We start from the raw sequence: 16,940 nt of genomic DNA on the forward strand, positions 1-16,940 counted from the left end.
GATTATATATGTGCATTAAAGAATGTGTCTAAATATGTACAGCCTAGTGTGATTATAATTACTATGAACAACAATTCAGTAAAATCCCCATATGAAACAATTTTCTCTGATGGCAGTCAAGTTCAGACAAATTGTCTGCCTTTAATAGTTGATTCACAAATAAACTTCCTTTAATCATTGAGTCACAAATAGACTCCCTTTAATTGTGGAGTCACATAGACTCCCTTTATTTGTGGGGTCACAGACTCCCTTTAATTGTGGAGTCACATAGACTCCCTTTAATGGTGGGGTCACAGACTCCCTCAGTCATAATGTATTGGCCTTTAGCTTCAGAGTAACAATACAAAATTACATTGCAAACAAACAAATATCCAATTAATTAGACTAGACTGTACTAACCAGATGGAGCAGAGTGCTATAGTTTAGGGAGTTTATCTAGCCCTGTTTTGTTGGGTCCTTTTAGGAATGTTTGGATATTTTTCTAAACTTGCTGTTATCTATTCTTTGTATTAAACTATATATGTATTCAGTGATATCTTGAGGGAGAAACACAAAAAGGTTTGGATAAATGAAAGCTCAAATAAAGAAATTTGGTTTATACTGTATACCAAATCTGTGTGCTTTGGAGACATATAGTTTGAATACAGAAATGATCGATGACATTCAAACAAAGAATTTCTTAATTAGTAGCAAGATATCTCAATTTTCAGGTTCTTTGGCTTCTCAGTGATGCTTACTTTGAAAGGATTCTGTAATAACATCTTTTATGAGCTAAGAACCCATGTCTATTATCACTGATCCTTTCTTGAAAAGATCATGAATTAGAATTGTTAACTTTCTCACTCATTTTTCACACCTATAAAGCAAGTATAAGAAGCAGGCATCACTTTTTCAATGGCTTTATTGTTGTTGCTGTTGTCATTGTCATAATTTTAGAAACTGTAATCAGTGAAAGTGTCACTGGGTGGCCAAGTGGTCTAAAGTGCCTTCCTTTATCAGTCACTGCCACCTCATCTTTGTCCACATCTTTTCAAGTCTCAGGCTAAGCGAATGTGGGTATGTGAGAAAGCTTGCCAGTAGTTTCCCATGGGTAGGTGGTTCTCCCTGGTGCTCTCCTGGGTTCTTCCTCCATCAGTTATACCGGTTGCTATATATAGCCAATTGTGCTGAAAAATTGTGTTACCCCTCTCCCCAGCACAAAATAAAACAAACTAATAAGTGAAATGTTTTGCATTTTGCTCCATTCCTCAAAAATCACTGCATGTCCATTCAAAACACTTGAATATGATTCATCTTGAGAAGCACTTGCACCTTCTAATAATGAGTCATGGTTACCTACTTTTCTTACTCCAGTCATTAAGTGGACTGATTTTGAGGACCTACATTCTTATCCTTGGATAGATGGTCATAGTGATCTATTTTTGTAGCTTTAAAGATTGTGTTAGGTTTTTTGACTGTCCGGTCAAAAGGTCAAGTGAGGTTATGGCATGGTCCCGCATCTGTCATCTGTAACCATCGATCAACATAATGCTTGTAACCACAGCTATAAAATGTATCATCTAAAAGGGAGTTAAATCCACTTAAAACTATGTGTAAGCAATATAAGCCAACATTTAGGTTATAAGCAATGTACAAGACTGGAAACTATAACACAAAAAATTCAGCAAATTAAAGTAGCAGCAGGAACTTCAGTACACAATAAGCTCTCAGACCAGGCTTTTAAGAGGGATTTAAAACTGTTAAAATCAGAGGTTGTTTGACAGTTGTTGGGGAGAGAATCCAGAGTTTAGCTGCTGCATAACCTAAAGATTGTAGTCCATACCTGGATGTTCTTATGTTTGGAATCTCCAAATTTTAATATAAGTCAACTAAAAAATACCTCTTGTGTTATCCTCCGGTGGCCTAGTGGTTAGAGCTTCTGCCTCGGATGCATGAGGTTGTGGGTTCGATCCCCGGCTGAGTCATACCAAAGACTTACAAAAATGGTACTAACAGCTGCCTCACTTGGTGCTCAGCATTAAGAGACTAGTGTTAGGACTGGTGAGCCTGGTGTCAGGATAATGTGACTGGGTGGGACATCGTGCTACATGTCTGCGGCATGATGCCTCAGTGCTAGACATCACTATAAACTGCCACACTGCAGACATTGTAGCGATATGACTGGAAAATTATTAAAGCTATGTTAAGAATCCAAATCACACACACACACACACACTTGTGTTATCACAAGCTGATGAAACCAGTGAGACATATCGCTTTCGAAGTTCACAGTAAGATAATGCTCTTAGCATCAACATAGCACCCAATAGAATGAACATAAGAGAGACTTGTACTGAATGAATGAAACTAACTAATGATTTCCATGTATTAATAGGTCACCTACAGCAAATACTGTCCTCTCACATTCCAATTTTATGCTGTGTAGTATTTCCCCTTTCAGAAAAGAGTCCAGCAGGTAGTGTTAGTTTCATTTTTTGTTTCCCTTTTCGCATCATTATACCATAAATATCCTTGCATATTAACATAACACTCACTAATACCATTATTCAGTGTCTTTGAATAATGCAAAATCTTTGCAGTTTATATGATAAAAAAGAATTTCAAATTCATGTTCACTGGACATAACAATTTTCAAAAATACATGCATCATCAGTTATAAGAGGTTTGTGACATGCACAAATTATTCAGCTAATTTCATAAATTTCATATTAAATGAACACTCATTTAAAAATTCTTCTTATTGTTTGTTATTATAACCATGATCTCCTTCAGGATTCCAAAAACACATCTATGTATGTTTGAAAGCACGTCTTTTTTTATTTATGTGTGTCATGGCTTTCATTGCTTAACACTCCAGTTTTATACAGTTAGATTGGAAGAAACCAAAATTGGAAATATACCTTTAATAAATGAAAATTTTATAGTAGGAATTGTGACTTTTTGACATAAAGAATACAACTAACTTGAATAGAATTCTGTAAGATAAATTAATGAATCAACCTTATAACCTTTTGACATTCAGTATACAACCTGAATAGAATTCTGTAAGATAAATTAATGAATCAATCTTATAACCTTTTGACATTCAGTATACAACCTGAATAGAATTCTGTAAGATAAATTAATGAATCAATCTTATAACCTTTTGACATTCAGTATACAACCTGAATATAATTCTGTAAGATAAATTAATGAATCAACCGTATAACCTTTTGACATTCAGTATACAACCTGAATAGAATTCTGTAACATAAATTAATGAATCAACCTTATAACCTTTTGACATTCAGTATACAACCTGAATAGAATTCTGTAACATAAATTAATAAATCAACCTTATAACCTTTTGACATTCAGTATACAACCTGAATAGAATTCTGTAACATAAATTAATGGATCAGCCTTATAACCTTTTGACATTCAGTACACAGCCTGAATAGAATTCTGTAACATAAATTAATGGATCAGCCTTATAGCTTCTTGACATTATTATAACTCTCTGGTCTTAAAATAAGTAATAGAGAAGAGTGAAGAGCAACAAGCTTTATAAAATTAAAAGACTGATTTATTTCCATAGAATACAAAGTGAAAATGTAAAAGAAAAGAACTTACGGCATTGCAAATTAAATCCCAAATAATTCTAGAATTGCAGACACAAGTCCTTATAATAAAAATTCTGAATAAACTTTAGCAGAGTCAAAATAAAGTCCAATGCTGAAAGTGTTGATGTGCCTGAAATGGCTTGTAAGGTGTTGATGTGCAACAGTCTTTTGTTGGATTACAATAATACAATCCAAGAAGAAATCCTTATTTAAAATTTAAATTTAAATTCAAGTCTCTGTTTCCAAGAATATCATCAGAGTACAATATTTATTTCCAGAGAATAAATAATTTGAATAATTCCAGATCAAATACTGTACAAAACAGTAACTTGATTCTGCTTGGATGTTAAAGCACAAATGAATAATCTTTCCAGTAACAGGATTAGATGGTCTTCTTCTTGGCCTCAGGTCACAATTAACATTTTGTATTAGAAAATACCTAAAAGAAAATAACCTTCTAGAAACTTTTTAATGTTTATGAAATAAATGTTAGTTATAATTAGAAAGTCTGTTACTAAATTATAATATATAACCTGGACTATGTCAGGTACACCAGGGGAATCCCAGTTACCTTGATCCAGACCCAAATAAACATGTTTACTTCTATTTATAATGATCCTAATATTAAACCTATACACATAGAGAACATTTTAGCTTTGTATTAATTGTTTACAGAATTTTTTTTAAAGATCAATAATTCAGGTCAAGTAGAAAATAAACTTGATTTTGAACAAGGCTAAGACCAACATACAATATTACATTACAATAGTATATAATGAGATTTTTAAAAAAAATAACTAACAAACAATGCAAATTAAATATACATAAAATAGCCAGTATACATCATGAATAGAATTCTGTAACACAAATTAATGTATCAGTTTTATAGTTACTTTGACATCCAGTACACATCATGAATATAATTATGTAAATGCATGTACCAACATTATGTCCAATATACATCATAAACATAATCATGTATCTTAATATATCAATCTTGTACCCTTTTGAAGTTAACTATATAAGAATAGAATTCAAAGCCTTATTTGAAAACCAGTAACATAGCTTGTGAACATGGGCATTTAGATCTTGATGGTGAATTTGAGAGTATTTTGTATAAATTAATTTAGGCAAACTTTATCATCCATTTTTATTTTCAATTATCTGAGGTTCCTAGAAATCCCTTGTTGTCTGGGATTCATTGTTGTACCTGTAACCTTCAACAAGCCCTGGGGAACATTTTCCCACCTCAAGCTGCAGGTGTTCCCCTAAATTTACCAAATCACTATGTCTTGATCATTATAGCTGTACAGAAATACATAAAAAATTTCCCCTGGGTAGCATACACAGACTTTTTTCACATTAACTTCTATGTGCCATAGTGTACTTAATTTGCTTTTTAGATCATTCGGATGTATCAGTTCTGTTCATGCCTGTTTTCAGTGCTCCTGAATATTATGGAGCAGTTGTGACCAGTGAATACCTACAATTACGTGGATGGAATTCAGGGTATATTTTAAATTGAAATTGGCATTTCTTTTGGTTCTGGTACACCTTTAAAATGGAGTGGAAAACACCTTCACCTGTATCAATGTTCTGTAAGATCTGGATACATTCAAAAAGCTTATTAGGGAAATAAGCAAATCAAGGCCTTTCTGTTTTTTGTTAAGACAAAATAAGCACGCTTATGTATACAGAACAAAAGTCAAGGATATGACATTTGCTCCTTGGATTAAATAATTAGTGTGGCTGTTTGTTTGGTCTGACAGCTTTTGTCTTGATGCAGTCTCTCATTTCTTTAATCAGCCATCTTTTTGTTGTAGTGTGTTGAATTTTGTTGAGAAACAGAAGTATCTGGAGTTTAAAGAGTACTCGAATCATGGTACATTAAAAGATACTCATGTCATGGTAGATTTGAGTACACATCATGGTAGATTTGAGTACTCATATCACTGTAGATTTGAGTACCAATATCATGGCAGGTTTGAGTACATATATCATGGTAGATTTGAGTACTCATATCATGGCAGATTTGAGTGCACAGATCATGGTAGATCTGAGTACACATATCACTGTAGAGTTAAGTACTCATGTCATTGCAGATTTTAATACACAGATCATGGTACATTTGAGCACCTGTATCATGGTAGATTTCATTAACAATAGGTACATATGACAAAACTAATTTTATAAATAACTATTCTTAATATACAGATATTTCAATGCTGCCTTTACCTGTGTGTAACTTTTGTCTGACTGCAAATCTTGTTTGCCCTGACCTCAAAGTCATGAAAGTGTGAATGCCAAAATATGTACCCAGATTCAGAAACTCTAAAATTAAAACCATGCTAAGAGTAGCTTAATCTAGTTGACATTTTACATGCATGAAGAGATGTAAATAATTGGTTAATCTTAGTATTTTCTTGAATCTATCTTCCCTTCAAATAGTGTTATAAAATTCAATCTTTGAAAATTGCACATGAATTCAAATTTTGTGCTTAGACACTGTTGTTACAATAGGGAATAATCTGCCATTGTATGATACTGTTGTTACAATAGGGAATAATCTGCCATTGCATGATACTGTTGTTACAATAGGGAATAATCTGCCATTGCATGATACTGTTGTTACAATAGGGAATAATCTGCCATTGCATGATACTATTGTTACAATAAGGAATAATCTGCCATTGCATGATACTGTTGTTACAATAGGGAATAATCTGCCATTGCATGATACTGTTGTTACAATAGGGAATAATCTGCCATTGCATGATACTATTGTTACAATAGGGAATAATCTGCCATTGCATGATACTGTTGTTACAATAGGGAATAATCTGCCATTGCATGATACTGTTGTTACAATAGGGAATAATCTGCCATTGCATGATACTATTGTTACAATAGGGAATAATCTGCCATTGCATGATACTATTGTAACAATAAGGAATAATATCTGCCATTGCATGATACTGTTGTTACAATAGAGAATAATCTGCCATTGCATGATACTGTTGTTACAATAGGGAATAATCTGCCATTGCATGATACTAGTGTTACAATAGGGAATAATCTGCCATTGCATGATACTATTGTTACAATAGGGAATAATCTGCCATTGCATGATACTGTTGTTACAATAGGGAATAATCTGCCATTGCATAATACTATTGTTACAATAGGGAATAATCTGCCATTGCATGATACTATTGTTACAATAGAGAATAATCTGCCATTGCATGATACTGTTGTTACAATAGGGAATAATCTGCCATTGCATGATACTAGTGTTACAATAGGGAATAATCTGCCATTGTATGATACTAGTGTTACAATAGGGAATAATCTGCCATTGCATGATACTGCAGGAGATATATGTCCATACTGTTTGATCTACTCATGATGTCATTTGGCTTGCTGGTCATTTGAACCCATCTGGTATCTGTATCCCATAGGCAACAGGAACTCATCTGTATTTATAAACATGAACCTTAATAATATTGTCAACCAATACAATCCATTGTGTTCTTCATTGTGTATGTTTGTTTTTTAAATGCGAAACATATGAACACTTAATCACTGTTTGATAGTTCTTGTGTGACTGGTTAAAGAGTCTTTCTAGTGATATCACTCTGTTGTCAATTGAAAATTGCACAAAACATTTTGGAAAATAACTTTGATTTGGTAGTGGGTTTCTGGAGTAAATGTTATCATTGTACAAGTGGGTTTGCTGAGTGATATCACTGCACAAGTGGGTTTGCTAAATGATATGACTGAACAAGAGGGTTTGCCAAGTGTTAATATTGTACAAGTAGGTTTGCTGAGGGATATCACTGCACAAGTGGGTTTGCTGAGTAATATCACTGTACAAGATTGTTTGCCAAATGATAGCACTGTACAAGTAGGTAGGCACTGATATCACTGTACAAGCAGGTTAAGCAATAATATTGTACAAGTGGTTTTGCTGAGTGATATCACTACAAGTGGGTGTGCTGAGTGATATTGCTGTAAAGTGAATTTGCTGAGTGATATCACTGTACAAGTGGGTCTGCTGAGGGATATTATCATTGTACAGTTGGGTTTGCTGGGTGATATCTCTGTACAAATGGGGTTGCTGAGTTATATTGCTGTACAAGATACTTATGATAGTCAAAATTTCTCAAAATTATTCAAGCATATTAGTCAATCACCAAAAATAGAATATTGTGGTTAGTACATTTATAAACTGATATAGTGGATATATGAAGAATTTTTTAAAATATTTATTTGAGTTTAAAGAAAAATATAGATTGCAACAGAAAGGATTTAAGGTTAGTCATTACAACTGTATGGTTTACATGATGTGGGACAAGCAGAATTTGAAGAGTAATTTAATAACACTGTTATATTTCATAATAGCTAATATATAACACTGCATTAATTTATTCAACATTTAGCATTTCTGTTGTCAATTTTTTTCTGACAATTCACACTCATTTAATTAAAGTCAAATGTCCACTGTAATATTGCTGTAATATTGATGCAAACTTTGCATCCATGAAAGATAAATTATCAGAAACCATAAAAGTTGTGATGTCATTATGCTTTACATTGCCACAATGAGTTAGAATTGGGATACTTTTCTATACTGCATGTACTCAATGAGTTAAAATTGGGATACTTTTCTATACTGCATGTACTCGATAAGTTAGAATTGGGAGACTGTTTGATACTCTATGTACTCAATGAGTTAGTATTGGGATACTTTTCTATACTGTATGTACTCATTTATCAGGCCAGTCCAAACTACATGACCTACCATTGCATAACAAGCCAGCAGATCTAGGTCAGTGCGGTTTGTTTGGAGTTATAAGTAGAACATACAACATACACTGTGATCTGCCAGCACATTATGTGACAGCAGATCAGTGGCTGTATTGTTTGCAGTTGATCTCAACTTATAAGTGAGTACATATGGTATTTAAAGTGAGTACATATGGTAATTTAAGTGAGTATATATGGTATTTTAAGTGAGTATATATGGTAATTTAAGTGAGTATATATGGTATTTTCAATGAGTATATATGGTATTTTAAGTGAGTACATATGGTATTTTAAGTGAGTATATATGGTATTTTAAGTGAGTACATATGGTAATTTAAGTGAGTATATATGGTATTTTAAGTGAGTATATATGGTAATTTAAGTGAGTATATATGGTATTTTAAGTGAGTACATATGGTAATTTAAGTGAGTATATATGGTAATTTAAGTGAGTATATATGGTAATTTAAGTGAGTATATATGATATTTTAAGTGCCTGTGTTATGGTGGCTATTCAATTGCAAATGTCAGCTGTAGTCATTTCACTGATGAATGGCAGTTAGTCACCATGTACATATACAGTACTTGCAGTAAGTCACCATGTACATATACAGTACTTGCAGTAAGTCACAATGTACATATACAGTACTTGCAGTAAGTCACAATGTACATATACAGTATATTTGCAGTAAGTCACAAGGGGCCATTAATGGCTGAGTGGTCTAAAGCGCTCTCTGTTACGGATCACTGCCATCTCACCTCTGTGTGGGTTTGAGTCTTGGATTCAGCCAATGTGGGTATGTGAGAAAGCTTGCTGGTAGCTTCTTGTGGGTCGGTGGTTCTTTCCGGGGTTTTCCCAGGTTCTTCCTCCATCATTAATACTAGCCACCATGGATAGCCTATCGTGTGCTGAAAAATGGCATTAAACCCCACAACAACAACAACAGTAAATCACAATGTACATATACAGTACTTGCAATAAGTCTTCATGTACATATACAGTACTTGCAGTAAGTCACCATGTACATATACAGTACTTTAATTAAGTCACCATGTACATATGCAGTACTTGCAGTAAGTCTCCATATACATCTACAATACTTGCATTAAGTCACCATGTACGTCTACAGTACTTGCATTAAGTCACCATGTACATATATGGTACTTGCAGTAAGTCACCATGTACATATACAGTACTTTAATTAAGTCACCATGTACATATACAGTACTTGCAGTAAGTCTCCATGTACATCTACAGTACTTGCAGTAAGTCTCCATGTACATCTACAGTACTTGCATTAAGTCTCCATGTACATCTACAGTACTTGCATTAAGTCACCATGTACATATACAGTGCTTGCAGTAAGTCTCCATGTACATCTACAGTACTTGCAGTAAGTCTCCATGTACATCTACAGTACTTGCAGTAAGTCTCCATGTACATATACAGTACTTGCATTAAGTCTCCATGTACATCTACAGTACTTGCAGTAAGTCTCCATGTACATCTACAGTACTTGCATTAAGTCTCCATGTACATCTACAGTACTTGCATTAAGTCACCATGTACATATACAGTGCTTGCAGTAAGTCTCCATGTACGTATACAGTACTTGCATTAAGTCTCCATGTACATCTACAGTACTTCCAGTAAGTCTCCATGTACATCTACAGTACTTGCATTAAGTCTCCATGTACATCTTCAGTACTTGCATTAAGTCACCATGTACATATACAGTGCTTGCAGTAAGTCACAATGTACATCTACAGTGTTTGCTGTAAGTCATCATGTACATCTACAGTACTTGCAGTAAGTCACCATGTACATCTACAGTACTTGCAATAAGTCACCATGTACATCTACAGTACTTGCAGTAAGTCACCATGTACATCTACAGTACTTGCAGTAAGTCACCATGTACATCTACAGTGCTTGCAGTAAGCCTCCATGTACATCTACAGTACTTGCAGTAAATCACCATGTACATCTGCAGTGCTTGCAGTAAGTCACCATGTACATCTACAGTACTAGCAGTAAGTCACCATGTACATATACAGTACTTGCAGTAAGTCACCATGTACATATACAGAACTCAGTAGAAGACTAGTATTTCATTAATTTACCCGTTAGTCTTTCATGTTACTATTTTTCAACACTTACAAAATTTGAGACTGGGGATTTTATAAATTCTAACTTCGGGAAATACTAAATTGTGGAAGTTGAAATAGATTGCAAAACAGTTGTGACAAGTGTCTATATCCATTATTTGATAAAATTAATTTTTTGCTTTTCTTTACCCAGTGTGGAGCATTATCCTAGAATTCCCAAACAGAAGGTGGTACGCTCCCTAGCGGAGACAGATGTAGTGCCAAGAATTTTGTTGGAGGAGAGAGAACAGGAATGTTTGGCCAAGGATGAAACTATCAAGGTCAGCAGATTCTTAGTCATAATACTTATTTCTTGTTTTTTTACCAGTGCATGACATAATTAGTCATAATTCTAATTTCTTTTTTATACCAGTGCATGATATAATTAGTTATAATTCTAATTTCTTGTTTTATACCAGTGCATGACGACATTTTGTTGCAAGATATTTCATCAGCTGCCACATTTCATTGAAAAGAACAGTTCTTTGAACATTCAGCTTTTAAAATTTTATAAAAGAAATTTTGTTCTTCAGATTTCCATAACAAATGCCCAGGATTGAAATCAATTATTCTGTTAGTCTTCTAACTAATGGGCAGGTTCTGTTGCATTTCAGATCCTTTAATGTCATGAAACTCTTTTCTACATGGATTTAGTTTTACCATCTTTCTTAAGCCATCAATATTTTGGCTTGATAAAGTTACAGTATGAAATCTAATCACAAGCTATGGCTTGATAAACTTATCTAGTATGAAATCTAATGACAGGCTATGGCTTGATAAACTTATCCAGTATGAAATCTAATCATAGGCTATGGCTTGATAAACTTATCCAGTATGAAATCTAATCACAGACTATGGCTTAATAAACTTATCCAGTATGAAATCTAATGACAGGCTATGGCTTAATAAACTTATCCAGTATGAAATCTAATCACAGGCTATGGCTTGATAAACTTATCCAGTATGAAATCTAATTACTGGTTATGTTCATTGAAAGGTTGTAATATTAATTCCATATTTCTCACCAATATGCTTCCAGGAAAAATGCAGCTGTCCCTTACAGTCTGTAACTGTCAGTGTACAACAACAACAGCAACAACACACACACACACACACACACACACACACACACCTGTTGACACAAAATTAATTTGGAGAATACCGTATTCATTGTATACATCAAGTGATAGATATAACAATTAATTTAAAGTCCTCAGTGTTCCCATCAAGTGTTACATATAGTAAATGGACTAGGGTCTGCATTGTTCCCATCAAGTGACAGATATAACATATAGAATAGGGTCTTCAGTGTTCCCATCAAGTGATATATTTAACAAATAGATTAGTGTCCTCAGTGTTCCCATCAAGTAATATTATAACAAAAGGATTAGGGTCTGCAGTGTTCCCATCAACTGATTCGTATAACAAAAGATTGAGATCTGCTGACACAAAATGTGATGTAAGATATGAGTCAACGCTGTTAATAGTTATGCGTGCATTAAATATGAAGATACACAATAAGCTATTTTGACACTGAAGTAGACTCATTATTTAGTTTCTCAAGATGAGGAAAAAAAGACGGGTTTCTCTAGAATGTGCTATTAGAGGCATGATGCTAATTTCTAAAATATTTCACAAACATCATATTTGCAAGCCATACTTTTATTTACTTTATCCATTCTCACCAGTATTTAGAAAATTCCCCCTTTTTCAAGCAGATGTCTACCCCCCCCCATCCCCATTTCAGTTTTAGAAGATATCCTAAAAATCCCAAAAGTAGTTCTCAAACTTTGGAAATCTGGTACCGTGATACCTTGGTACAGTTCACAATGGAAATCTGGTACCGTGATACCTTGGTACAGTTCACAATGGAAAATCTGGTACCGTGATACCTTGGTACAGTTCACAATGGAAATCATTTATTACTATTAATTTGCTTGTTCATGTGTGATGTATATATGCAAAAATATGTACCTATGTATGTACAAAATATATATCTATATATGTACAAAATATGTATCTATATATGTACAAACATACAGGCACAACATACAGTGCTCCCTCTGAACCCTGCTGATGTGTGCCATATACGTAAACTCTATTAATTGCCAAGGTACATAAACTCTATTAATTGCCAGGGCACATAAACTCTATTAATTGCCAGGGTACCGTATATGCTCACTTATAATTCAAGTCTGACTACAAACAACATAGACTGTGATCTGCTCTCACTAGTAAACGTCATAGACCCAGATCAGCTGTTGCATTATGTGACAGAAAATCTGGGTCTATGCAGTTTATAATTGAATCTGACTTGTATGCAGATAAATTCTGTATTTTTATGTGAAATCATATTTGTTATGGGTCAGTGATTAAGACTGACTGAAATCCCCCAGTAAAATGGAATCCATGACCAAATCATTTTTATAAAAGAGAGCACATTATATTGAGGTGTTTCAAAGAGAGGGGCCACTGTATACTGGTTTATTTATTTATTGGTGTTGGTATTACTCATGGTGTTGGCTAATGATCTCTGACCTGTAATAGAAATAAAGGTTCTTGTTTATTTGCAGCCATTCTGGGAAAAAGCATTCACCATTTATTAGTCTTACTACAAAGAACAAGTTATAACATGCTTGTAATTATTATTGTTGAAATGAAATTAAATCATTTCTCAACTCTGGGAAATTGGTGAGAACAGAACAAATTATGGAAATAATAGTTAATGGATTTTCAAGAACCTTTATTCCTCCTCTTTCGCTGATTTTATCACAAATAAATCCCAGTTGTCACAGTTTTAATTTATACACAGAGTTTTATTAAACTTTGAAATAAAGCTAAATAATTTCCTGTTGTCATTAGTATGGAGCTGATAAATATATCCTATTTTCAGACTAATTCATCTACCATAATACTTCTGATAAATGTATCCTATTTTCAGAATAATTCATCTACCATATTAAGTTAAGATAAATGCCTTCTTTTTTTAGTTTACATGGAATGTAGACTGTGACTACTGGGATGGATGCTTATTACTTTACAAAGGCTAGATTTGTCTACAGGTTTGCATTTTTAGTGGTGCTTAATGGTAAATGGGTTACAGATTGTGTAACTTTTATCTCACTAATAAAGGATGGCAATACATAATTATCACTTTCGTGATACAGCAATGGCTGTGTTGTTATTCAAGAGAATTATAAGAATGAGGTAACCCTCATTTGCCTGATGTCATTAGCTGTTTTGTTCTGTCAAGACTTGGCATTACTGTCAAGACTTGGCAATACTATCAGTACTTGACATTATTGTCAGGACTTGACATTATTGTCTGGACTTGGCATTACTGTCAAGACTTGGCAATACTGTCAGTACTTGACATTATTGTCAGGACTTGACATTATTGTCAGGACTTGGCATTACTGTCTGGACTTGGCATTACTGTCAAGACTTGGCAGTTTTGTGTTTGTAAGTTTAGGCTAGGCATGGCTATCACTTTTCTGACCACATCAATAGTATCATCAACATTAAATTTTGCTTTTATCACTATTTTCTTGGGCACTAATGAATGTACTTTAATAAAAAATATATGGATTTGGCAGAAGTAGGTTATAGTAAAGCTGCTTTTCACATTCTCTGATTGTGTAAATGTTTTGCATTGAACTCCTCTTCTGGGACACATGCAGATGCCATTGGTGTGTACAATAAGACTTGTGAGTAATACTCTGAACTATCAAAACTAGGTAATGTTGACCTACTTTTCACCTCCTTTGAGCTGTGTTTTTTTTTTTGTCCTGCGTTGTGAGGAAAGGCATGACACAGTATTCAGTAAGTTTCTTGGTGTATATATTATATCAGGATGACACCTTCTACCATAAATATTTTTATATGTAAAGCATGCATCAAATATGGCTATTGCCTCTGTCTGTCTGTCAATAATTCATACATCTGTCTGCAGACATTTTCATTTTTAAGACTTGCAAACTGTTCAAGGTATTGTTCTGCCTTTCTGTCTGTCTGTCTGTCAATAATCCATCCATCTGTCTCCAAATGTTTTCATTTTTAAGACTTGCAAACTGTTCAAGGTATTACTCTGCTTTTCTGTCTGTCTGTCTGTCAATAATCCATCCATCTGTTGACAGATATTTTCTTCTTTTTTTTTCAGACTTGTAAACTGTTCAGGGTATTACTCTGCCTATCTGTCTGTCTGTCTGTCAATAATCCATCCATCTGTCGACAGACTTGTAAACTGTTCAAGGTATTTTTCTGAACTTGATGTATATATTGGACTAGTTCTCCAGATTTTATTATTCTTCAGCTTCATTGGGGTTTTTATGCCTTGGCCCAATTTTATGTCCACTCATCCATCTGTCCATCCATCATTGAACTATTCGCAGACTCAGGATGTAGGATAGGCCTGATGTGCCCTGTCATAGGAGGCAGCTAATGGAGGTAGAAGCCACAGTGACTCAGTGGTATACATGCCAGACTTGTGACTCAGTGGTACACATGCTAGACTTGTGACTCAGTGGTATACAAGCTGTACTTGTGACTCATTGGTACACATGCCAGACTTGTGACTCATTGGTACACATGCCAGACTTGTGACTCAGTGGTATACATGCCAGACTTGTGACTCGGTGGTATACATGCCAGACTTGTGACTCAGTGGTATACATGCCATACTTGTGACTCAGTGGTATACATGCCATACTTGTGACTCAGTGGTACACATGCCAGACTTATGACTCAGTGGTATACAAGCCGTACTTGTGACTCATTGGTACACATGCCAGACTTGTGACTCATTGGTACACATGCCAGACTTGTGACTCATTGGTATACATGCTGGTCTTGTGACTCAGTGGTATACATGCCAGACTTGTGACTCAGTGGTATACATGCCAGACTTGTGACTCAGTGGTATACATGCTGGACTTGTGACTCAGTGATATACATGCCAGACTTGTGACTAATGTCTCCTATCAGATCAGCCTAGGTCAGCTACTGATGTGTCATGATACTTTTCTCCAGTTGCCTCAGCACTACTTGTCATGGCATGACACTTTACTCCAGTTGCCTCAGCACTACTTGTCATGGCATAAAACCCAAACCAAATAAGATATCTCCATGAAACTTATGCTTTTGTTTTTCACAATGCTTCAGTTTCAATATTATTACTTTTTGCATCCATTTTTCTGTTCATCCATCTCTCTATCATTCACACTTTTTCTTCTGGAGCATAAATCCATAACCACTGAATATATTTCTATCAAATTTGATACAGATATTAGACTGTGGTATAGAAGTACATTTTCTTCAGTTTCAGAAACATTTTGCAAACTCCTGAATCCTATCACTATTCAGTTTCAGAATTTTTAATGTTTTGTCCATTTGTTTGTCTGTCCATCCACTATCCCCACTTTAGTTTCCTGGGTAATGGTCACTAACCATTCTAGACATCTCAGTGACATTGGCACATGTAATTTATTAGTGATTTAGATATGCCAGTTTCAATATTTTTTATGTTTTCATCCATTTGTTTGTCCATTGATCTATTACTGATGATTCAGTTTCCAGGGCAAAACTCCCAAATGATTTAAGATAATCTGTCAAAAATTTACACTTCTAATATGGGACTAGTGGTTTACACTTCTAATATGGGACTAGTGGTATACACTTCTAATATGGGACTCGTGGTTTACACTTCTAATATGGGACTAGTGGTGTACACCTATGATAGGAACTACACTTATAATATTGGACTAGAGGTGTACACTTCTAATATGGAACTAGTGGTTTACACTTCTAATATGGGACTAGTGGTTTACACTTCTAATATGGGACTAGTGTTGTACACCTATAATAGGAACTACACTTCTAATATGGGACTAGTCGTGTACAGTTCCAATATGGGACTTGTGGTGTACACTTCTAATATGGGACTAGTGGTGTACACTTCTAATATGGGACTAGTGGTGTACACTATTAATATGGGACTAGTGGTGTACACTCCTAATATGGGGCTAGTAGTGTAGATCTGACTTTTGCTATTCTTAAGTCTTCAGTTATAATATTGTTATTGCTTTCAAACCATTTGTCTGTTAATCCATTCATCCATCCATTATCCAAACTTTAATTCCTTGGTTAAAAACCCAAAACATTTCAGATATCTCAATGACAATTCTAAACATATTAGACTAATTCTTTAGAAGTGCCTTTAGTTGCAATATTTTTAATGTTTTCATCCATTTCATTGTCCATCCATCCACACTTCAATTTCAAAACTATACATAAAAATGTTTAAGATACCGCTGAAATTTTGTAGACATTTTGGAGAAGCGATGTTAATGTGCATTTAACAAACTTGTGAATTCTATCACTTCCCTG

At 34.4% G+C, this 16,940-nt stretch overlaps 1 protein-coding gene across 4 annotated transcripts in view; it reads left to right on the forward strand.

Annotated features, from left to right (window-relative positions):
• The window catches only part of LOC149795679 (sperm flagella and cilia-associated protein 1-like), a 54,030-nt gene that overhangs the window by 20,772 nt on the left and 16,318 nt on the right, over nucleotides 1–16,940 (forward strand). For all 4 annotated transcript variants that reach the window (XM_089965535.1, XM_089965534.1, XM_089965531.1 and 1 more), the window contains exon 5: nucleotides 10,711–10,837. In XM_089965535.1, the coding sequence (XP_089821661.1) occupies nucleotides 10,711–10,837 (127 nt within the window). The remainder of the gene's footprint in view (nucleotides 1–10,710; nucleotides 10,838–16,940) is intronic.

This window comes from Sinohyriopsis cumingii, chromosome 7 (genome assembly GCF_028554795.1).
Source record: "Sinohyriopsis cumingii isolate HCF-2022 chromosome 7, ASM2855479v2, whole genome shotgun sequence".
Taxonomy (NCBI): Eukaryota; Metazoa; Mollusca; class Bivalvia; order Unionida; family Unionidae; genus Sinohyriopsis; species Sinohyriopsis cumingii.